The sequence below is a fragment of the Boleophthalmus pectinirostris genome, unplaced genomic scaffold (genome assembly GCF_026225935.1).
Source record: "Boleophthalmus pectinirostris isolate CB_2022bp ecotype Guang Dong unplaced genomic scaffold, ASM2622593v1 HiC_scaffold_22, whole genome shotgun sequence".
In the NCBI taxonomy this organism is placed as follows: domain Eukaryota; kingdom Metazoa; phylum Chordata; class Actinopteri; order Gobiiformes; family Gobiidae; genus Boleophthalmus; species Boleophthalmus pectinirostris.
Genome location: NW_026571190.1, coordinates 39,641,981 through 39,666,443, shown reverse-complemented (window position 1 = coordinate 39,666,443; position 24,463 = coordinate 39,641,981). Strand labels below are relative to the sequence as shown.

Here is a 24,463-nt window from a genome sequence, read left to right as displayed (position 1 = left end):
CTCTCTCTCTCTCTCTCTCTCTCTCTCTCCTCTCTCCTCCCTTTCTCTCTTACCCTCTCCTCTTTTATTCTCTCCCTTCTCCTTTCTCCTCCCTCCTTCTTTCTCTTCCTCTCTCTTTCTCTGTCTCACTCCCTCACTATCTCTTCTCATCTCTCCTTCTGTCTTTCTCGCCTCTCAACTCTCTTTCTCTCATCCCACTCTCTTTCTCTCTCATCCTTCTGTTTCTCTCATCCCTCTCTCTCTCCTCTCATTCCTCTCATCCCGCTCTTTCTCTCATCCCTCTCTCTTTCTCTCATCCACTCATCCCTCTCTCTTTCTCTCATCCACTCATCCCTCTCTCTCAGGGCCTGTGTCTAACGCTGCTTCTCTTATTGATCTTTAAAAAGACGCTCCCTCCTTTCTCTCTCTCTCCTCTCATCCCTCTCCATCCCTCCCTTCACTCATCCCTCTCTCTTTCTCTCCTCCCTCCACTCATCCCTCTCTCTTTCTCTCCTCCGTCTCTCTCAGGGCCTGTATCTGACGCTCCTGCTCTTGGCGATCTTTAAAAAAGCGCTCCCTCCTTTCTCTCCCTCCTCACTCTTTTCCTCTCATCCACTCATCCCTCTCTCTTCTCTCGTCCCTCTCTCTCTCATCCCTCTCTCTTCCTCTCCTCCGTCTCTCTCAGGGCCTGTGTCTGACGCTCCTTCTCTTGGCGATCTTTAAAAAGACGCTCCCTCCTCTCTCTCTTTCGCTCTCTCTCCTCTCTCTCTTTCTCTCTCTTTCTCTCATCCCTCTCCATCATTCATCCCTCCCTCCTCTCATCCCTCTCTCTTTCTCTCCTCCCTCCTCTCATCCCTCCCTCCACTCATCCGTCTCTCTTCCTCTCCTCCGTCTCTCTCAGGGCCTGTGTCTGATGCTCCTTCTCTTGGCGATCTTTAAAAAGGCGCTCCCTCCTCTCCCTCCTTTTTCTCCCTCCTCTCTCTCTTTCTTTCTCTTTCTCTCATCCCTCTCCTTCATTCATCCCTCCCTCCACTCATCCCTCTCTCTTCCTCTCCTCCGTCTCTCTCAGGGCCTGTGTCTGACGCTCCTTCTCTTGGCGATCTTTAAAAAGGCGCTCCCCGCTCTGCCCATCTCCATCACCTTCGGACTCGTCTTCTACTTCTCCACCGACTTCCTGGTCCAGCCCTTCATGGACAATCTGGCCAATCACCAGTTCTACATCTGACACAAGCCCCGCCCCCTCGCTCACGCACCTGGGAACAAGCCCCGCCCCCTCACACACGCACACACCTGGGTACAAGCTCCGCCCACACACTACTGACTCACCTCCGGTCCGACGCTCGACTCGTTTTGGTCTCGGAAGTAAATTTCTTAAAGCTCCGATGTTCTGCTCCACTTCAAGGCCAAGTTTAGTCCAGGTTTAGTCCAGGTTTAGTCCAGGTTTAGTCCAGGTTTAGTCCTGGTTTAGTCCAGGTTTAGTCCTGGTTTAGTCCAGGTTTAGTCCTGGTTTAGTCCTGGTTTAGTCTTGGTTTATTTCTGGTTTAATTGTGGTCTAGTCTTGGTTTAGTCTTGGTTTAGTCCTGGTTTAGTTCTGATTTAGTCCTGGTTTAGTCTTGGTTTAGTCTTGGTTTAGTCCTGGTTTAGTCCTGGTTTAGTTCTGGTTTAGTCCTGGTTTAGTCCTGGTTTAGTTCAGGTTTAGTAATGGTTTAATCTTGGTTTATTTCTGGTTTAATTGTGGTCTAGTTCTGGTTTAGTCATGGTCTAGTCATTACCTTAGTCCCTACTTTAGTCCCGGTTTAGTCCTGGTTTAGTTCCTACTTTGGTCCCTGTTTTAGTTCCTGCTGTAGTCCTGGTTTAGACCTGGTTTAGTCCTGGTTTAGTCCTGGTCTAGTCCTGGTTTAGTCCTGGTTTAGACCTGGTTTAAGTTCTGGTTTTAGTCCTGGTTTAGTCCTGGTTTTAGTCCTGGTTTTAATCTTGGTTTAGTCCTGGTCTAGTCCTGGTCTAGTCCTGGTTTAGACCTGGTTTAGTCCTGGTCTAGTCCTGGTTTAGTCCTGGTCTAGTCCTGGTTTAGTCCTGGTTTAGTCCTGGTCTAGTCCTGGTTTAGTCCTGGTTTAGTCCTGGTTTAGTCCTGGTTTAGACCTGGTTTAGTCCTGGTTTAGTCCTGGTTTAGACCTGGTTTAGTCCTGGTTTAGTCCTGGTTTAGTCCTGGTTTAGTCCTGGTTAGTCCTGGTCTAGTCCTGGTTTAGTCCTGGGTTAGTCCTGGTTTAGTCCTGATTTAGTCCTGGTCTAGTCCTGGTTTAGTCCTGGTTTAGTCCTGGTATAGTCCTGGTTTAGTCCTGGTTTAGTCCTGATTTAGTCCTGATTTAGTCCTGGTCTAGTCCTGGTTTAGTCCTGGTCTGGTTTAGTCCTGGTTTAGTCCTGGTTTAGTCCTGGTTTAGTCCTGGTTTAGTCCTGGTTTAGTCCTGGTCTAGTCCTGGTTTAGTCCCCTGGTCTAGTCCTGGTTTAGTCCTGGTCTAGTCCTGGTTTAGTCCTGGTTTAGTCCTGGTCTAGTCCTGGTTTAGTCCTGGTCTAGTCCTGGTTTAGTCCTGGTCTAGTCCTGGTCTAGTCCTGGTTTAGTCCTGGTTTAGTCCTGGTCTAGTCCTGGTTTAGTCCTGGTTTAGTCCTGGTCTAGTCCTGGTTTAGTCCTGGTTTAGTCCTGGTTTAGTCCTGGTTTAGTCCTGGTTTTAGTCCTGGTCTAGTCCTGGTTAGTCCTGGTCTAGTCCTGGTCTAGTCCTGGTTTAGTCCTGGTCTAGTCCTGGTTTAGTCCTGGTTTAGTCCTGGTTTAGTCCTGGTTTAGTCCTGGTTTAGTCCTGGTTTAGTCCTGGTCTAGTCCTGGTCTAGTCCTGGTCTAGTCCTGGTCTAGTCCTGGTTTCCTAGTCCTGGTTTAGTCCTGGTTTAGTCCTGGTTTAGTCCTGGTTTACTCTGTCTGTGTTGAGCAGAATCTTGGAGTTTTATTTTTATTTATTTCTGGAGTTTTTCTCGTGTTGAAAACCAAATCCTCTGAGTCGGTTTTCGTGCTCTAATTTATTTCTGGTCAGTTCACATTTTTCCGCTCGTCTGATTTTGCTGCTGAGGAAAAAAACAAAAACAAAAGGAAGGTCTAAAATAATTTATAAAATACTGTATTAAAGTTTGTTTCATGTTATTCTGTGTCCGGGTTTGGGAGAAAAGGATCATCACATTTAACTGACAAATTATTTTCAGATTTATTTTCTTTTTAAAATCAGACCTAGAATCATCGGGATCATTTCAGTTCTGGAATCTCCACTGAACTAAAAGAAAAAGAATCTGTGTGTCGTTTTTCAAAATAAAACCAAAAATAAGAAAATGAAAAAAAAAACTATTTTCTTCATTATTTGTCTCCAAAACCAAAATGAAAAAAAAAAAACAGATAATAATTCGGTTTTTTTTTTTCAGTTTTTGATTTTGTGTTTAAATGAAAAATGGAGAGAAAAAAAAAAAAAAAAACGGATAATGGACGTTTACGTGACTTAAACTGTGACACCGGACTGAACCAGGACTGAACCAGGACTGAACCAGGACTGGACCAGGACTGGACCAGGACTGGACTGAACAGGACTGGACTGAACAGGACTGGACCAGGACTGAACCAGGACTAAACCAGGACTAAACCAGGACTGAACCAGGACTGGACCAGGACTGGACCAGGACTGAACCAGGACTGGACCAGGACTGAACTGAACCAGGACTGGAAGGACCAGGACTAAACCAGGACTGGACCAGGACCAGGACTGGACCAGGACTGGACTGGTCCAGGACTCAGGACTCCTGACCTGATCCAGGACTGGTCCAGGACTACCAGGACTTTTTGGTCTCAGTCTCGGTCTGTTACCGGTCTCCATCACGGTGTGGTCCTGGTCTCAGTCCTGGTCTCAGTCCTGGTCTGGTCCTGTTCTCAGTTCTGGTCTGGTCCCGGTCTGGGTCCCGGTTTCAATCCTGGTCCTGGTCTCAGGCCCGAATCTGATCCCAGTCTACGTTTTGGTCTCATTCTCAGTCTGGTTCCGGTCTCAGTCCCGGTCTCCATTGCAGTCTGGTCGTGGTCTCAGTTCTGATCTCAGTCCTGGTCTCAGTCCCGGTCTCAGTCCTGGTCTCAATCCTGATCTGATCCCGGTCTACGTTTTGGTCTCAGTCTGGTTCCGGTCTGGTCTCGGTGTCAGTCCCGGTCTCACTCATGGTCTCAGTTCTGGTCTGGTCCCAGTCTGAGTCCCAGTTTCAGTCCTGGTCCTGGTCCCAGTCTAAGTCCTGGTCTCAGTCCTGGTCTAGTTCCAGTCTTGTCCCTAACCTGGTCCTGGTTTAGTCTTGGTTTATTCCTGGTTTAGTCCTGGTCTAGTCCTGGTTTAGTCCTGGTTTAGTCCTGGTTTAGTCCTGGTTTAGTCCTGGTCTAGTCCTGGTTTAGTCCTGGTTTAGTCCTGGTTTAGTCCTGGTTTAGTCCTGGTTTAGTCTTGGTTTAGTCTGGTTTAGTCCTGGTTTAGTCCTGGTTTAGTCCTGGTTTAGTCCTGGTTTAGTCCTGGTTTAGTCCTGGTTTAGTCCTGGCGTCACAGTTTAAGTCGTGTAAACTGGAAACTGAAAAAACAAATAATTATCTGGTTTTTTTTTTCATTTTGATTTTGGAGACAAATAACGAAGAAAATAGATGTTTTTTCATTTTCTTATTTTTGGTTTTATTTTGAAAAACGAATGAACGGACGACACACGGATTTCGATACGTAGACCACGATACGATACGATACCTCGATACAGCGCAGTTTCAGTTCGGTACAATATTTTTCAAATCGGTTCGATAAAAAAATAAAAGTTAAATCGTGGCTGTGAGGTTTGTCTTTTCCGTTTGATTTGACTTTAAATTAAAATCAGATGTTACACTACTCGATATTTCTCTACACCTCTGTCTTTTTATTTAATCTCTGTAATTATTTGGATTTTTTTTTTTTTCCACGTCTGACTTTGTTCGTTTAACTAAAGCTGAAGAGAACAATCCAAACCGACATGATATTATAAATAGTTTCACACATTAACGGCCGCTGACGGAGGCGAGATTTTGTAGAAAGTTGATTTTTGTACTTGACTTATTTGTAGTTGTCAGTGATTTGTGCAATAAAAGAGTTTGATCTGTTTTTTCAGAATAAACGCAAACGAGAAAAACGTGTGGAAATGTGTTCAAATCTGTAAAAAAAAAAAAAAAAAAAAGTTTGTAAATGATAAAATAATAAGAACTCATTGGGTTTAGTGGCTTTGAAGACGCTGTTATTGACATTTACAGAGCGGCGTTCATTACACTCCACTAATGTAGCCACAGCTGCCCTGAGACAGACTGAAGAAGGAACAATCTATTACAGGGGTGTCAAACTCATTTTGGTCCGGGGGCCGTATCCAACCAACTTTGATCCCAAAGTGTCCGGATCAGAAAACTCATGTCATATAAACCCCAAAAAATTCAAATATTTGTGTAGAGAAACACAAATCTATTACAGAAATCTTTTTTAATGATGAACTCTTTCTTTTAACAACCTGAAACTTTAAGAAAAATACAATTTCAACACAATGTTTTAACATGAACTTGTTTAACATTAAGTGTATAACAAAATTTGGCTCACTTTTCTCATGTTGGACATTTTTCTGATGAGGGTGTCACGGTCATCAAACGATCGTCCTTTAAGAGCGTTTGGAAAGAGACAAGTCTTCAAAACAGAGACGCTGGAGACGCTGCTAGCAGAAAAGAAAATCAGGAGGAGAAAAGGTCTTGGAGGGCCGGATCTGGCATGTTTGACAATTATCTCAGTTTCAAAAGCTTTTCCACCAGCAAAATTTCAAAACTTTTCCATGACTAAAGTGAATTTTCCATGACTTTACAGCATCTGCATGTGTAGAACTGATCAGACTTTTAGGGCTAAATCTGAAATTTTAACTCTTTCCACTCACCTTATGGTTTGGTTTTATAGTTTTTTTAACATTCAAAATCCTGTCAGTGCATTTATTGTCGTCTCTTTTAAACAAAAGGCGCAAACCATCCGTCAGTTTTCTTTCGCGTACCCGGGGCTGAGTCACAGGGGCATCAGTCTAAGCCAGGGGGTCAAACTCATTTGGTCGGGGGCCATATCCAATCCTTGATCCCAAAGGGACCGGATCAGAAAACCATGTCATTAAACCCCCAAAATAACAATAAGTTCTTTTGTGCAGAGAAAACACAAATCAGTTTTTTAATTGTGAACTTTTTCTTATTATAATTTATAATATTATGAACAACTGAAACTTTTAAAGAAAAATTTAAAATATTTTAGTAGAAAATCACCCAAGGCCACATTAAAGGTCTTGGAGGCCGGATCTGGCCCCCGGCCTTATGTTTGACACTGTGGTCTAAGCAGAGACTCCCAGACTTCCTTCACATCGAACACTTCCTCCAGCTCCCCGGGGGGATCCTGATCCCAGTCCAGCCCAGAGACATAGTCCCTCCAGCGTGTCCTGGGTCTTCTTCGGTGCCTCCTCCCGGTGGGACATGAACAACTCTCGAGGAAAAGGCCCAGGAGGCATCTGGAACAGAGGCTCGAGCCACCTCAACTGTTCCTCTCGACGTGGAGGAGCAGCGGCTCTACTCCGAGCTCCTCCCGTGTGACTGAGCTCCTCACCCTGTCTCTAAGGGAGACGCCCAGACACCCTGCGGAGGAAACTCATTTCAAGCGCTTGTATCTGTGATCTCATTCTTTCCGTCACTACCCAGAGCTCATGACCAGAGGTGAGATTAGGAACGAAGACTGACCAGTAAATCAAGAGTTTCACCTTTCGGCTCAGCTCCTCTTCACCACAACGGTCCGATACAGCGACCGCATCACTGCAGACTCTGCACCGACCCGTCAATCTCACGCTCCATCCTCCCCTCACTCGAGAACAAGACCCCGAGATACTTGAACTCCTCCACTTGAGGCAGAGACTCTCCACCCACCCGGAGACGACAAGACGCCTTTATCCGCTCGAGAACCATGACCTCGGATTTAGAAGAGCTGATCTTCATCCCAGCAGCTTCACACTCGGCTACAAACCGTCCCAGTGCTGCAGGTCCTGGACTGATGGAGCGAACAGGACAACATCACTTACCAGAACGCTGTAGTTGCGTGAAAGAGATACTAAAATTCCACGACTTTTCCAGGACTTCCGTGACATCCTGAAAACCTAAAATCCACCGTTGCAGAGCACTGTGAAAGAAATAACCACATTCTGGATTGGGACGGGGCTCGAGTCATTGGATCAAGTATGGAGTAAGAAAACTTTCAGAAATATTCCCGTGCGCAGGATAGAGATCTGTGCATATTTGTAGTTGAGCATAAAATAAATCTTCGTAAACTCTCGAATGAGTCCAGTCAAACATCAGAATACGAATTGAAAAGTTACAACATCAACAATTACAATCACAAAATGAAAATTTACGATTTACGAAAATTTCTTCCGTAAGAATACGAATTCACAGACGAGACTCGACTCAAAAATACAACATCACTTCACAGGCAGAAGAAACATCGATCAAGATGCCAGAGTTTTACACGGACTGAACCAGGACTAAAACAGGACTGAACCGGGACTAAAACAGGACTAAACCAGGACTGAACCAGGACTAAAACAGGACTAAACCAGGACTGAACCGGGACTAAAACAGGACTAAAACCAGGACTGAACCGGGACTAAAACAGGACTAAACCAGGACTGAACCAGGACTAAAACAGGACTAAACCAGGACTGAACCAGGACTGAACCAAGACTAAACAGGACAGCAGACACCCTGCTCCCTGGGCTCCGTTCTCCCTCTCTCTCTCAAGTCAAAGATTAGTCCTAGTTTAGACCTGGTTTAGTCCTGGTTTAGTCCTGGTTCAGTCCTGGTTTAGTCCTGGTTCAGTCCTGGTTTAGTCCTGGTTTAGACCTGGTTTAGACTGGTTTAGTCCTGGTTTAGTCCTGGTTTAGTCCTGGTTCAGTCCTTGGTTTAGTCCTGGTTTAGTCCTGGTTTATTCCTGGTTTAGTCCTGGTTTAGACCTGGTTTAGACCTGGTTTAGTCCTGGTTTAGACCTGGTTTAGACCTGGTTTAGTCCTGGTTTAGTCCTGGTTTAGACCTGGTTTAGTCCTGGTTTAGTCCTGGTTTAGTCCTGGTTTAGTCCTGGTTTAGTCCTGGTTTAGACCTGGTTTAGACCTGGTTTAGTCCTGGTTTAGGGTTTAGACCTGGTTTAGTCCTGGTTTAGACCTGGTTTAGACCTGGTTTAGTCCTGGTTTAGTCCTGGTTTAGACCTGGTTTAGACCTGGTTTAGACCTGGTTTAGTCCTGGTTTAGACCTGGTTTAGACCTGGTTTAGACCTGGTTTAGACCTGGTTTAGTCCTGGTTTTAGACCTGGTTTAGACCTGGTTTAGTCCTGGTTTAGACCTGGTTTAGACCTGGTTTAGTCCTGGTTAGTCCTGGTTTAGACCTGGTTTAGACCTGGTTTAGTCCTGGTTTAGACCTGGTTTTAGACCTGGTTTAGTCCTGGTTTAGACCTGGTTTAGTCCTGGTTTAGACCTGGTTTAGTCCTGGTTTAGACCTGGTTTAGTCCTGGTTCAGTCCTGGTTCAGTCCTGGTTTAGACCTGGTTTAGACCTGGTTTAGTCCTGGTTTAGACCTGGTTTAGACCTGTTTTAGACCTGGTTTAGACCTGGTTTAGACCTGGTTTAGTCCTGGTTTAGACCTGGTTTAGACCTGGTTTAGACCTGGTTTAGACCTGGTTTAGACCTGGTTTAGACCTGGTTTAGACCTGGTTTAGACAAGGTAACAAGGTAAATACACTTAACTGCATTGTTTTCAAAAAGAACCCAAGAAGTTAAAGACTGATGAACTAGTTGGTTCTTTGTGTCATGTTTTTGTATATTTATGGAAGAATTGTTGTGTGGGTGACGTAGGTTTGTGGGCGAAGAATTGGACAGAATCTTAGAGCTAAACGTAAGGAGGGTTTGAAAATAGCCCAGGAGAGATCACAAAGTGTTGAAGCGCTGAAGGAACAAAGTTATAACATGGCAGGAAAATGTAAATAAAAACTCCAAACACGCAGGAGGTGTGGACATTGGGAAACTATTTTATTTTACAGACGGTAAAAAAAATTAAAGACAAAAGGACTACAGCGGGAGATTTCCAGGCGGATGTTCAGTTTCGGTCTTCAAACTGAGATTTATTCTTCAGCAAAAACGTGGCCAAGTATTCGATGGGGTTTGGAGGTCTGCAGCCAGAAGAAAAAAAACCAAAAAGTGTAAGGACTCATTCTGTAAAAAGTCACATTAAAACTCACACACTTCAAAAACTTTAAGTAGTAATTAAGGAATTCTGAACTGTGGTGAGACTAAAACAAAATGGGTTTATAAACTCAAAAAGTCAATGGAAAATGCAGCAGTTTCACAGATACTGAAATATGAATAAAAACTAAACAGGGTATTTCTCCAACAACAAGAAAACATCTGCAGATTACCGTATTTTTCGGACTATAAGTCGCTCCAGAGTTTAAGTCGCACCAGCCAAAAAATGTGTAATGAAGAAGAAAAAAACATAAATAAGTCACATTTTTAGGGGGAAATTTGTTTTATAAAGTCAGAGACCAGGAACCGACATTTTATCTTGAAAGGCAAGTTCTAGTAAAAACAATAGAAGAGAGATGTTACATATTCCGTAGGGGAGGGCGATATATCGATATTTTAAATATATCGAGATAGTTTTTAAACTCGATATGAATTCTGACATATCGTATATATCGATATAATGCGTATATTCAATTTTGATTTGGCCGTTTCGCTTGTTTGTCTTCTCTCTCGTCGCCTCCGCCTCCCTGACTTTGTTCGCTCGTGTCTCCTTCACTCGTCACTGTCGCCGCGAACACTGAAAGTTGGAGCCAGTGAAAAGCTTCAAGCACCACGAACCTTTTCCACCATTTACAGACAAAACCACCAGCAGCACATCCTCATGTTCCACCGAGTCGCGTCCTTTAGCCCGAAAGAAGCTGAACGAGCTGAGCTGCATGAGAAGTGCTGTTTATGCAAATGAGCCATGCGCTTAAGTTTAGTTTCTGTAAAATGTAAACACACGTGCGCAAAACTGCATTAAACACATTATTATCTCAAACAGGCTGATGTGGCTCATAGACGTTGTGCTTTATTTATTGTAAAGTTTAGTCATGTAAAGTTTATTTATGCAGAAGATTTTAATGAATAATCTGCTGCAGTGTCACTTGTACAATAGTGTTTGGAAACGTTGGGTTTGATCTGCAGTGGATTGTGGGATTAAACCTCAGAGCTCCTCACTGCTGGAACATGGATCTGTTCAAATAAGGAACATCCTGAGCTTCTTCTGCTAAAGGAGCTCATGGTTCTGGTTCTTGTCTGGAGAACAGAGTTAATACAAAGATGAGCTTGTGTTGAGCTGTTTTATTTATGAATGAAAAGAAGGAAATATGTTTTATTTCTTTTATTTTACAGTTAAATTATTATTTATGTAATTAGTGTTTTTGTAATCTTAAATGTTCCTATATGAACTGTCGACCTCTTACACTTCAGTTAAAAAAATAAAGACCTGGTGGAATTTGGCAGATTTGTTTTTGCAGTTTTCAGTTTTAGGGGGTTATTTTTTCTTGAACATATATCGAGATAAATATCGTATATTGAGATATAGCAAAATATATCAAGATATATTTTTTGATCCATATCACCCAGCCCTAATATTCAGTATATACAAAATATTTTTAGTTTTCTCCAGTCTATCACAAGTTTCTAGCTCACTCCAAATTTTCTTTCTGCTGCTCGATTACTGTTTTCACAGTACACCGGCGTTCTCCACTTCATTTCTCCACTCTGGAACCCGTTCTCAAAAAACTCTGTTTTCGCCACCACCCAAAACGCCGGCTCCGTGTGGACAAAAGGCCAAAACAAATACAAACTTCACTGTTTTGACCAAAAAACTTTGTCATGTGGACGGTCCCTAAGTTGCAGGAAACACCCAAACCATGAAAAAAAGTGCGACTTATAGTCCAAAAAATACGGTAACTCGACATTTGACCTGCCCTCGTCTGAGTCTAACACTACAGGGACACAAACACAGGAGTCTGGGAGGGCATCTGGCTCACCTCTCCTTGGCCAGCACGGACAGGCCCTGGAGCAGGATGGGCACGACGGTCTGGTCCAGGTAGGCTCGAGTGGGCAGCGCCTGGAGGTCCACCTTCTGTTTCTTCTCCCCAGACTTTTCCCCGTCCAGCGCCCTCTGCAGGCTGTCTGTGAGCCCGAAGTCTGCGTGAGGGTTCTCCGAGACCTGGGACAAGAGCAGGACTGAGCCAGGACTGAGCCAGGACTGGAACAGGACTAAAAGAGGACTAAACCAAGACTGAACCTGCACTGAACCTGCCAGGACTGAACCAGGACTGAACCAGGACTGAACCAGGACTGAACCAGGACAAAAACAAGTCTAAACCAGGCTAGAACATAACTGAACCAAGACTAAACCTGGTCTAAACCTGGTCTGGAACATGACAGAACCAGGACGAAACCAGAACTAAACCCAAACTAAAACAAGGTTTGAATCAGGTCTGGAAGAGGCTTAAAACTAGTCTGAACCAGAACTAACCCAGGACTAAATCAATCAGGACTAAATCTAGACTAAACTGAACCAGAACTAAAGTAGGTCTCAACCAGAACTGAACAAGGTCTAAATTAAGGCTAAACCTGGACTAAACCAGAAATATTTGAAGAAGTCTCTGTCTTAAACTGTGTTCTGTGTTCGTGTTCTTTCTAATAATAATGTCACAGATGATTTGCAGATGAAATGATAAATGGCATTACTCACTGGAGTGTGCGTCTCCATGGGCTGATCCGCGTCTGTGTGATCTGAAAAACATTTAAAGTGCAAATCACAGGTTAAACCAGACGCGTCAAACTCAGGCCCAGGGGCCAAATTTGGCCCGCGATATAATTATATTTGGCCCACGAGATCATATCAAATCTGTATTAGAGCTGTCCGCCGGCTACAGATCGACTATAGAGACATTATTTATTTAAAATGTTATTATTTTATATTCTGCTTTTTATGGATTCAGTGTTTAAGCAAAACTATTATTAAACATTTATTTTAATAAAAAAAAAAAGGTTTAACATTACATATCTCAAAAAAAAGAGAAAAAAACATGCAAATGTTGTTGCAATAAATATTTAGTTTGGCCCAGTTTTTTATTTTGGCCCTCTGTGAATTTGAGTTTGCTACCCCAGGGTTAAACTATGAAATAATAATAACAACAGTTATGGTCTGAAAAATAAAAATAAAAGCACTTGTTTAAACCACAGACTGTACGACACACTGTTACATACAGGAAGTAGGAGAGTTCTAGAGCAGAATCCCTCGGCCTTTGTCATCAACACAGACAATTCCTCCCAAAATAGAGACAATTTACGCTCAAGGAAGGCATTTTTATGACAGTTTAAACCTTCATACTTTTATTTATCAAAATAAAGGCATTATCATTTATTTTTATTGGCCTAATCATAACTATTGTGTAATTTAGACCGGTTCTTGGCCCTTGTTTACATTACAGTTGCTCAGTAACAGTTATGAAATTACCTCGGCATTTGGCAGATCTGCTGCTCGTGTTCGACCAGGAAGTAAAACTATAAACTTATCAACAAAATGACAAAACTAGAAAAGACCAGGCACGATTAGAGTGGAGCTGGGTATCATTAAGAAGTTGCCGATACGATACATATCTTGATACAGTGCGCTTTCGATTCGATATGATATATTTCAAATCGATTTGATACGGTTCAATAAAAAATAAAGGCTAAATCATGGCTGTGATACTAAAAGTGTTTGTTAAATCACTTCTTGTCCAAAGTTCATATGAAACACAAACATTTTAATCCTCAAAACTGTAAAAATGTCAAATGTGTCGCATAAATGAGTTTCCTTTGACTCCACAAGCAGCAAAACTGTAGCTGTAACAAAATAATTTAGTAAAACACACCTAAAAATGCTCTTGATGAAATATCGATACTAGGGATGGGCATGATTAGTCGATTAATCGATAATTGATCATTAAGAATTTCATCGATTACGTTAATTTTAATCGACAAACCGAATGTAGGTTGCTGTGACCAAACAGGTGTGTACATGTGTCTCTGCATCAGAAGGAGCGAGACACAAACATTCGGTCAGTCTGCAACGTACTGATGTGCAACGATGATTTGGACAAGAAATTCCACACTTTCCGTTGTGTTCGGGACAAGTGTGAGTCCATGTGCACAGTGTATAAAGCAGCACATATGTTTCTGTGTCCAGTGGGAAAAAGTTTTTCCAGGTGAGAGTCGCTCAATGTGGATGACGAGGCCCCGCCCCCCTCCCCCCGTACGCTGTCCTGGTTTTGACAAACACAAATCTGGTCACACTGACCTGTATTCACCTGAGTCATGTCTTTTAATCCAACAGAAATTGAACCACATCAGCGACACAAGAGCTGGAGTTTTATCTTCACTTAGTTTATGTAAATTAGTGATGTGGTTTTAAGTTTTGTTTCTGTGAGATTTGAACAAAACTGAATTAAACACATTATAATGTCAAACGGGCTGATGTGGCTCTAGAGTCGTTACGGTTTATATGTCGTAAAGTTGAATTTATTTATGCAGATTAGTAGTGCAGATAGTAATAATAATGATGATCATTTTAATATAAAGACGTTAATGATTAATCGATAATCAATCGTTAATTCTTCCGACGATCGATTAAGAAAATTTCATCGAATGCCCATCCCTAATCGATACAGCAGCCCACGATATCGATACTGTATCATCACATTAAACGATACGATATATCGATATTCCGATATTTTTGCACACCCCTAGATTAGAGTGACAAGATTTCCAAAATTAAAAACTGGGAAACACCCGGGTTGGAATGTTGGTATAAATAAAATTGTGAAAACAATTCTGGAGAAACAATTGTGTAACTGTGTGGATTCTCGTGTTAGTCATGATCAGAGGGATTTCTGTTGCTGCAGTTTTTTGTTTTATGGTCATTTGCAAACACGGTTTTGTGTATTTTGGCGAACCAAATGACAAATTATGCTCCTCTTTACTGTTGGTGAAGAACTGATTAGTCAGAAATTGTGAAAGTCCTGGTTTAGTCTTAGTTTAGTCCTGGTTTAGATCTGATGTAGTCCTGTTATAGTCTCAGTTTTGTCCTGGTGTAGTCCCAATTTAGTCCTCTTTTAGACCTGGTTTAGTCCTGATGTAGTCCTGGTTTAGTCGTTTAGTCCTAGTCCTGGTTTAGTCTTAGTTTTAGTCCTGTTTTAGTCCTGGTTTAGTCTTAGTTTAGTCCTAATCCTGGTTTAGTCTTAGTTTAGTCCTGTTTTGGTCCTGATGTAGTCCTGGTTTAGTCCTAATGTAGTCCTGGTTTAGTCCTAATGTAGTCCTGGTTTAGTCCTAATGTAGTCCTGGTTTAGTCCTAATGTAGTCCTGGTGTAGTCCTGGTGTAGTTCCGGTGTAGTCCTGGTGTAGTCCTAATGTAGTCCTAATGTAGTCCTGGTTTAGTCCTAATGTAGTCCTGGTTTAGTCCTGGTGTAGTCCTGGTGTAGTCCTGGTTTTTAGTCTTAGTTTAGTCCTGATGTAGTCCTGTTTTAGTCTTAGTTTAGTCCTGGTTTAGTCCTGATGTAGCCCTGTTTTAGTCTTAGTTTAGTCCTGGTTTAGTCTTAGTTTAGTCCAGTTTTAGTCCTGGTTTAGTCCTGTTTTAACACAGATTTCACATTCAGACTCATTTTGTTTTGGTTCTTTTCCAGTTTCTGTGTGAAAACGGCGCCACAGCTCGGTTCCCGCACTGCGCTCGTGTCTGGGGCTTTTTCTTTTTTTTGCTCCGATCTGAGATTTACAATATTCGCGCTACGTAAATGTGACGTTTCCGGCGTTAATAAACAAATCGTGGAGGAGAACGCGCGCACTCCGCTGCAGAAAAGCGAAAAAAAAAACCACCGTAAATTTGGAACAATGAACTCACCGTCCGCCATCTTTGTTGTGGGTGCTTACGTAATGACGTGAGAGAAGCCGGGCCTACGTCACGTCCTTCTCCAAAAAAAAAAAAAAAAAAAAAAAAAAAGATACGTCATTTCCTTTTTGAGCGAACCAAACAAAATAAAAAAAAATAAAAAAAATAGAACACAGAATTAATAAGGAGTAAATAAAAACTTGAGCAAGATAAATACACAGTTAATAAAGACAGTTAATAAAATAAAAATTAAAGGTGAAAAAAAAGACTCTAGTAATAATAATAATAATTATTATTATTATTATTATTATTATTATTATTATTTCAATTTAATAATAATAATAATAATAATAATAATAATAATTATTATATTATATTATATTATTATTATTATTATTATTATTATATTAATAATAATAATAATAATAATAATAATAATAATAATAATAGACCTTCACAATCACTCACACACTGCTTTCATACATTTTTTAGTACTGCTTTTATGTATTGATTTTATTATTTTTATTCATTGATTCTATTATTATTATTTTATGGTTATTTCATGGTTGGAACATAAAAAATAAATAATAATAAAAATAAATAAAATTAAGTAAAATGTTTAATATTGCTGTGTAAAGCGCTTTGGAAACTGTCATGTTTATAAAAATGTGCTATACAAGTTGGGAGTTGAATTCATACTAGGCAATGTGGGTGAAGTGTCTTGCCTAAGGACACAACAAACGTTTTTTGGCACCTGATTTTCCCAGCGGTCTTCATCCAAGTACTAACCAGAATCGGCCTCTGAGCTTCTGAGATCTAACGGGATCAGGCTTTAACCAGTTGGTTTAACCACAATAAAGCGTTTAGTTTTTTTTGTTTGTGTTTTTTTGGGAACAACCTGCATTTGTCCAATAAAGGGAAAATTCCAACGCCACCTGCTGGTCTTGAACTTGCAACACGAGTACAAGACCAGCAGGGGGCACTGTTCTATTTAATCAACAACAAATCAGAGCAGTAGTAATGTATTTATATGTAAAATGTAAAATATTGAGTATTATATGTTGAAGTAAGATGTTTAAAAAGTAGGTCAAGGGCAGTGCGGCTTTTTTGGATCGGCTCCGAGAGGATATCCGGTTCATATGGCTCCCAACGGCTCCCAAACGGCTCCCAACGGCTCTTTTTTCACTGTCATACTGAGCAAATTATTATAATTTGTGTCTCAAATGAAACTACTGCTCATCACATCAGGTTTGTGAAGTTGTAGTGTATTGTTTTGAATCTCGCTTTTGAATATTTACAGAGAATTTGTATATTTATGCAGAATTTGTATATTTATGGAGAATTCCTGATGAGGGAACGTTTTAACCTGGATAAAGGAACGTTTTAACCTGGATAAAGGAACGTTTTAACCTGGATAAAGGAACGTTTTAACCTGGATAAAGGAACGTTTTAACCTGGATAAAGGAACGTTTTAACCTGGATAAAGGAACGTTTTAACCTGGATAAAGGAACGTTTTAACCTGGATAAAGGATAAAGGAACGTTTTAACCTGGATAAAGGAACGTTTTAACCTGGATAAAGGAACGTTTTAACCTGGTAAAAAGCTCAAAAAGAGTAAATCTTGTAAAATCCTGTGTCTTTAAACAGAATGAACCGAGACTTTGATGAGATGAAGAGTTTTATTGTTTTTGTGACATGACCAGGACAAACTTCACTGTACAGCCACCGCAAAACATCCCACACCTGGACCAGACCTGGACTAACCCTGGACCATAAGACCAGGCCAAGACCTAGGACCTGGACCAGGACCAAGGACCAGACCTGGGACTAACCCTGGACCAGGAGACTGGACCAAGACCTGGGACCAGATCAGGACCAAGGACCAGACCTGGGACTAACCCTGGACCATGAAACCGGACCAAGACCTAGGACCAGACCTGGACTAACCATGGACCATGAGACCAGACCAAGACCTAGGACCAGATCAGGACCAAGGATCAGACCTGGGACTAACCCTGGACCAGGAGACCGGGCCAAGACCAAGGACCTGGACCAGGACCAAGGACCAGACCTGGGACTAAACCTGGACCAGATAACTGGACCAAGACCTCGGATCAGGGCCAGGATCAAAGACCAGACCTGGGACTAAACCTGGACCAGCTGACTGGACCAAGACCTAGGACCAGGAACAGGACCAGGACCAAGGCCCAGGACCAGGACCAGGACCAGTACCAAGGCCCAGACCAGTACCAGACAGGACCAAGGACCAGACCAAGAACCAGACCAGGACTCAGGACCCAGGACCCAGGACCGTGGCCCAGGACCAGACCAGTACTAGACCAGTACTAGACCAGGACCTAGAACCCAGGACCTAGGACCCAGGACCCAGGACCCAGGACCCAGGACCCAGGACCCAGGACCCAGGACCTAGGACTAAACCAACACCAGGCCAGGAAATAGGACCAGACCAGGAACTAATAAGACCAGACCTGGGACTAACACCAGACCTGGGACTTAGGCCAGGACCTGGAATCAGACCAGAACCAGACCAGGACCAGACCAGGGGACTCGTCAAAGCTTCATATTTACAGCAGTTTCAGGACTCACTGGAGTCGCTCGAAACGAAACTCCGTCTGACACAGGATCAGGCTCCAGCCGCTCCCAGACTCACAAACACCGTCCCACCGTCCGGTCCATCCCGAATCCCACCTTCTGGAATTTTTAATTTTTAAATTTTTTTGGAAACCTGCACTTGCCCCGCCCCCTCAGCATAATTTTTTTGCTTTCGTTTGCGGGATTCGGGCGTGACGTCGGGTTTAAACGGCGATCTGGGAGCCGCCGGTTTGGACCTCATTTCCTTTTCAGAATCTTTAAAAAATCGACACCAAACTTCAGACGTCCAGCTGCGATTCTCCGGCTGTAGATCAAAAATCAGGAGAAAAACCATAAACGAACAGAGACGCAGGAGAAGGTCAGCAGTGGTTAGAGGAACGTCGCGCTAGTGTTGCCACGACGACACGGAGGTTTAACGTGGAAATAAAAAATGCAAAATTAAACTGTATACGGTGTTTTAAAAGCGTTTTCTACTTTTCCTAGTTGTTTTTTGGCAACTTAAGTTCAAATTTTCTGGTCAAAAACGTCTAAATCAATTCTTAAAACCTATTTTTATCAATCAGCCATCGTTTAATTGTTTTTTATTCCTTATTTATTTTTATTTTTTATTATAAATACGTGAATTGTTTGCATCATTGTTCATCTGTCTGATTTTTTTTGTTTATTGCACTTTGTAAACATTTTTTTTCTTTTTAAGTGCTTTATAAATAAATATTTCTTAAAAGTGTCTGCTCTCTCCAGTGGATTCTGCAGTTTCAAGTACTATGTGACATCACGCATGACTGAATAATGGTTTTAAAGACGAGATATGAGGTATTAATACGCTAACACACATTGAGATGACTAAGGCCACGTTTACTTGATGTTTTTTAATTCCGATTTAATTATTCTGAATTTGATCATTTGGAATTAAAATATTCTCCTTCGTTTACGTGGAAATAATAATTCTGAATTAAGGTTTACATGGAAAACTCGTTAAATTGTCTTTATTTAATTCCGCTCAGTGTTTGTGGGTGGGGAAGGGTTCAGACTGGACCAGACCAGTACCAGACCAGGACCAAGGACTATACCAGGACCAGTACCGGGACCTAGGACTAAACCATGACCAAGGACCAAGGACCAAGGACCAAGGACTAAGGACTAAGGACCAAGGACCAGGACCTAGGACCTAACCAGGACCAAGGACTAAGGACCAAGGACTAAGGACCAGGGACCAGGACCTAGGACCTAACCAGGACCAAGGATCAGACCAGGACCAAGGACCAAGGACCCAGGACCAGGACCAAGGACCAGACCAGGACCCAGGACCAGACCAGTACCAGACCAGGACTAAGGACCAGGACCTACAACTAAGGACTAAGGACCAAGGACCAGTACCTAGGACCTGACCAAGGACCAAGGACCAAACCAGGACCAAGGACCAGTATCAGACCAGGACCAAGTGCTACACCAGGACCAGTACCTGGATCTAGGACTAAACCTTGACCAAGGACCAAGGACCAAGGACCAAGGACCAAGGACCAAGGACCAAGGACCAGGACCAAGGACCATGGACCAGCCAGGACCAAGGACCAAGGAATTAAGTGTTTAAATTGTCTTTTCAAAGCGGAATAAATTTTTATTCCGAATTAAATAATTTTTAATCGTAATAAAAGCTCTCATGTAAACGTGGCGTATGTTAACTTTTATTTTGAAAATCTCCCTTTGCTCCCCACGCTAAGTCACTCCCCCTTCAGAGCAACGAAACCACCGCACATCGGAACAGTTGTACGAACAGTTTTGCGACGTGCTTTTGTGTATTTATGAAGAGTTGTCACGTGGGAGCGTGGGCGACGTGGGTTTGTGGGCGGAGCCTCGTACCGAATTTTTGTTTATTTGTTGCTATTCTATGGTTTTGCTCTTATTTTATCTTACTGGTTTTATTGTTTTGAGACTAGTGCGGTTAAATCTGAGCGTTTATTTTATCGTTCTATTGTTGAAACTGTTTGTGAAATGTGCGAGTGGATCGAGTAACCGTAAGAAGGGTTTGAGAGATCGCTAAATGACTCAAACAGGCGCAGACGGCCTAATGTCGGTCGTACCGTTTAACCACTGCCGACGTCTTAATAATAAATAAATAAATAAATATAAATAAATAAAGTTGGGGTCTACAGCTTTCATAGTTCAGCGATTGCCTCTTTCTCACGTTAAATCATGTAAACATTAAAAGTCCAGACAAAACACGGTCCCTTAAAATCCTCGAGAGTACGTCGCCGTGACAACGTGTCGGGTCTGATGAGTCTGTACACCTCAGGCCAAGTCTGCGCAGGATCACGGACCGAGAGGATCACGGATCCTGGACCGAGACCAAGTTCTGTCATGTACAAAGTTTTCTACTGATGTTTTAACGATTTTCTTCTTGGAAATCATCAGCGCCCAAAGGAAAACACGGCCTCTGTATTTGACCCGCGCTTCAGTGTCGGTGAAGGACCAAGACCAGGACCAAGGTCTAGACCAGTACCAGACCAAAACCAAGAATCAGGACCTAGGAATACACCAGGACCAAGGGCCTAAGAGCAGCCCAAGTACCAGGCCAAAGACCTAGGACCGGACCAAAGATCCAGGACCCACGACCCAGGACCCAGGACCAGATCAGAACCAAGGACTACACCTGGACCAGGACTGGGACCTAGGATTAAACCAGGACCTAGGACCAGGACCAGGAACGAGGATCAGACTGAGACCAAGGACTACACCAGGACCAGGACCGGGACCTAGGACCAAGAACCAGACCAGCACCCAGAACCCAGGACCAGACCAGCACCAGACCAAGGACCAAGGACTAGACCAAGACCAAGACCCAGGACCCAGGACTCAGGATCCGGGACCCTGGACCCAGGACCAAGGACCAAGGACCAGGACCTAGGATTAAACCAGGACCAAGAACCAGACCCAGGAACTAAGACCAGACCTGGGACTAGGCCAGGACTAGAGCAGGGACTTCATATTTCCAGCTGTTTCAAGACTCTCTGGAGGATTTTTATTATGTTTTTGTGTAGTTGCGTAAAGTTCTTAAGACAGATTAGAAAACCCATTTTACTAAAACACAATTAAGATTTTTATATTTAAGATTTTATAAAGTACTTGTATTTTTTTATTCCAAATTTGACTCTGTTTGGAAATCGTGACCATATTGTGCACTCGTCCGAAACTCCTCGACTACTAATTATTATTTGACAAATAAAAATATAAGAAAACACATTTATTTTGTTGAAATTATGTTTAAAATATTGGAGAAAATGTGTTTCTTTTGTGTAAATTGTGCTCAACTTTTAGACAGAATTCTCCCTACTGTAATTTCCAACAGATTTTCTTCACAAACTTTTCCAAAATTTGAGAATCGTCACCACACTTTTTTTTTGTTTACTTAAACCGAAACTCACCCAGACACGGACAGAACCTCACACCGAGATGGTTCTGGGTTCCAATCTCGAGTTTTTCCCGTGTGGAGTTTGCATTTTCTACCTGCGTTTGGGCGAGTTTCGTTTGATTTTCTCCATCAAAACTTGCACAAAAAGTGAAATCCTCGAGCAAAGAAAGTCCTGACCAAGATCTAGAGATGGTCCAGAGACACTGAAAATCGGGTCAAACGCAGAAAACCAACTGTACTTTTTTCTACTTTTTAACGTCTCTAGAAAAACCACGACGTTCTTTTCGGTCGGTGTGATTTCTGCCGAGACTTGGCCTGGAAGAAAATGGAGGAACATCAAGCAACACAGACACACGGCAAAAAATTACACTCAAATTATCCAAATAAAAATCGCATCGAGTTTGTTTTTTCCGGGCAGATTGTTCGAAAGAAAAGCTCTGCTCTTCTGCATCCACCCCAAAGTCCCGCCGAAGGGTCCTTGAATATTCACAAAGTCAAATCTCACTGCTCCCTTAATCCCGGAGAGATCTAAGGTAGTCCGGCTGAGATCCTACTTCTCCTGTAACACTGATTTAAGGTAGCCCGGGTGAGACGGTCCGAAAAGGAAGCTGCAGATTTCCAGTCCACATTCATGCAGCGAGTCTCGGGTTCGACTCCGACGAACGGGAAATCAAAAGAGGTGAAAGGGAGAGGTGCTGTTGAGCAAGGCGGCGACTAGGACTACGCAAAGTTGGCTTTTGTTCGAGGAGGTTCCGATGAAGGAGGACGAAAAATCTGGAGAAAAACGACTAAAAAAGACAGGAATTGTTTTGTGTATCGAAGCAGTTTACACCAAAAGTTATAGTGAGGATTTCACGATTTTAAACGTACAATAATCGTTTACTTTGGGTTCATTTCGGGTTCGTTTTGGGTTCGTTTCGAGGTTCGTTTTGGGTTCATTTTGCCTTTGTTTTGAGTTTGTTTTGGGCTCATTTCTGGTTCATTTTGGGTTCATTTTGCGTTTGTTTTGGGCTTGTTTTGGGTTCGCTTCGAGGTTCCTTTCGGGTTCATTTAATTTTGTTTTGAGTTTGTTTTGGGCTCGTTTCAGGTTTGTTTTGGATTTGTTTCAGGTTCGTTTCAGGTTTTTTTTTCAAGGTTCGTTTCGGGTTCATTTTAATTTTGTTTTGAGTTTGTTCTGGGCTCGTTTCAGGTTCGTTTCAGATTTGTTTCGGGTTCGTTTCAAGTTCATCTTGGGTTTGTTTTGGGCTCATTTCGGGTTCATTTCGGGTTTGTTTCAGGGTCGTTTCTGGTTCATTTTGGATTTGTTTTGGGCTCATTTTGGATTCGTTTTGGGATCATTTCAGATTCGTTTCGGGTTTGTTTTGGGTTTGTTTCGAGGTTCATTTTGAATTTGTTTCGAGTTTGTTTCGGGTTCGTTTTGGGTTCGTTCATTGTTTTCTGTTTTTGTTTTAAATCAGACCAATTGCTTAGCACCTCTTAATTGTACCAAATTTGTCCCAAAATGACAATGCGACGCTGCAGAATCCTACACGTATCAAGAAAATAAAACTATAGATCGAAGTAAGTACAGAAAAACCAGTGGAAGTCAAAACCAGGAGATGATCGAAGCAATGACGTCTTGAAAACAGGAAGATAAAGGTTACTCAAACATGCACGAATCACTCTAAACACGACTTCAAACGACGGTAAATGAGACGGAAAACGACTATAACTCTAATTAAAAGTCCATTTTGCATAACCGCTTTATAATATTTGGTGTAAACGAGCTTTAACAAAAAACAAATTGCTGTGTTTTTTTGTTGTTGTTGTTTTTGTCGTGCGCAGAGTCCAGTCCAGGCACAGCAGAAGATCAAACCCGGGAACAACGCGAAAAAAACAAAACAAGAAGTGGTGAAGACGAGAGCGAGGAAGAGGGGGTTTTTCCATAATATTCTGTACAGAGCGCGGCATAGCGACCCAGCGCCAGCTCGCAGAGTCAAAGTTCAGAGGTCAGATGTCCCGTTACGAGCGCGAACGTGAGAGACAGCGAGAGAGAGAGAGAGAGAGAGAGAGGCCATTTCGTTTTGTTCGGTTCAGACGAGGAAAGAGGGTCCGGCTGAGGAAGAGGAGGGCGGGCGGTCGGTCGGTCCTGTGCTGGTGAGATGAGTCCAGTAGAGACAGTTTTACTTTTAAGAACCAACTTCGGCTTCTTCTCAGAGTCACAGAGGAGAAAGAGGAGACGGGGCTGCGCGGCAAAACTCCATTATTGCAATATCACATCGGAAAACGCGATTAACGTGTTCGAAAGACTTTGGGGAGCTCGGTTTGACTTTGGAAAACGTCTGGAGAATTTCAGTTTTGGGGTTTTCTTAAAGGAACAGCTTGTATCCTGAGCTCGAGCGCGGATTAAATGGTTCAGGGAGTGTCTTTTTAGAACAGAGAGAGGCTTTTTAGGTTTAAACCAACAGGATTTCAGCCGTTTTCGGACTGGACTAGAACCAAAACACCAAATTATAACGTAAATAACCTCCGTGTGACATTTGTTCTTTTGAGTTTCAATCAAGAACGAAAAACAATCAAATGGGAAAACAGTTATTCCGTTTTAGTGTCAAACAAACAAACAGATTTTGATTCTCTATTTCCATTTTCCAAATTTCCAAGTTTTTTTCCAAATAACACCAGTCACATAAAAGAACAAAAACTTCGCACATCAGTTTCTTGAAACACGTGCGCTGGAGGGGAACCTAAACCTAAAGAACCTAAAGATAAATCCCCCACACACCCTTTTACTTGCAAAATGTGAGATTTACTAGACTGACACTGAACACTTTATTTTCCTGCTGCTGATCACATGCACTTTAGATCTTGAATTCAATTTGTTAAGACAAAGAGAGCCTTTTCCCCTATTTCTTCACTTTTCATTTCATTTACATCAAGTCAACTAAACATCTAAATAACACTGTCCCGGGTTTGTTTTATTCAGTCTTTGTTTAGTTAAATTAATCACTATTCACAGAGTTACTTTAAATTCATTTTATTTGGTTGTATCTACTCATTTTACCTGCGACTCCACATGGTTTGGAGACAAAAAGGGGGCGTGGGGCAGGTTTTGGGCCAGACCAAGACTCGGATTCAGTTCTTTTTGTTTTATGGATTTGGTTTGTAGGATTTGGTTTCAGTGTTTCTAGTTTATTTATTTCTGTTTAATTTAAAGGGGATTTAGGTCCTCATACAAAAATATAATTATAGCACATCTACAAACGGGGAAGTTAATAAGACGGACTAACCTGTGTGTGTTGGTGTGAACCCAGGGGGAGGGACTTCCTGTCTGGGTACTATAAATGTGGGAGCAGTTTAGCCATTCGGGGTTGTTCACCATCAGTATTTTCCTTTGTTTCATTAATTTCTGTTGCTTTTGGGATT

At 42.3% G+C, this 24,463-nt stretch overlaps 2 protein-coding genes across 2 annotated transcripts in view; one reads left to right on the top strand and one right to left on the bottom strand.

Moving 5' to 3' along the window:
- psen2 (presenilin 2) overlaps positions 1-1,942 on the top strand; it is a 14,130-nt gene extending 12,188 nt beyond the window's left edge. Inside the window, exon 12 of the mRNA XM_020927433.2 lies at positions 1,049-1,942. Within this exon, the coding sequence (XP_020783092.2) occupies positions 1,049-1,204 (156 nt within the window). The 3' untranslated portion in view covers positions 1,205-1,942. The remainder of the gene's footprint in view (positions 1-1,048) is intronic.
- Positions 1,943-9,098: 7,156 nt separating this feature from the next.
- On the bottom strand, positions 9,099-15,116 carry dpy30 (dpy-30 histone methyltransferase complex regulatory subunit). The gene is made up of 4 exons (XM_020927439.2): positions 15,052-15,116; positions 11,863-11,903; positions 11,150-11,331; positions 9,099-9,259 (listed from the first exon to the last, which is right to left on the bottom strand). Exons 1-4 carry the CDS (start codon positions 15,059-15,061, stop codon positions 9,187-9,189), a joined length of 306 nt encoding a protein of 101 aa, XP_020783098.1. The 5' UTR covers positions 15,062-15,116; the 3' UTR covers positions 9,099-9,186.
- Between the last annotated feature and the right edge of the window lie 9,347 nt (positions 15,117-24,463).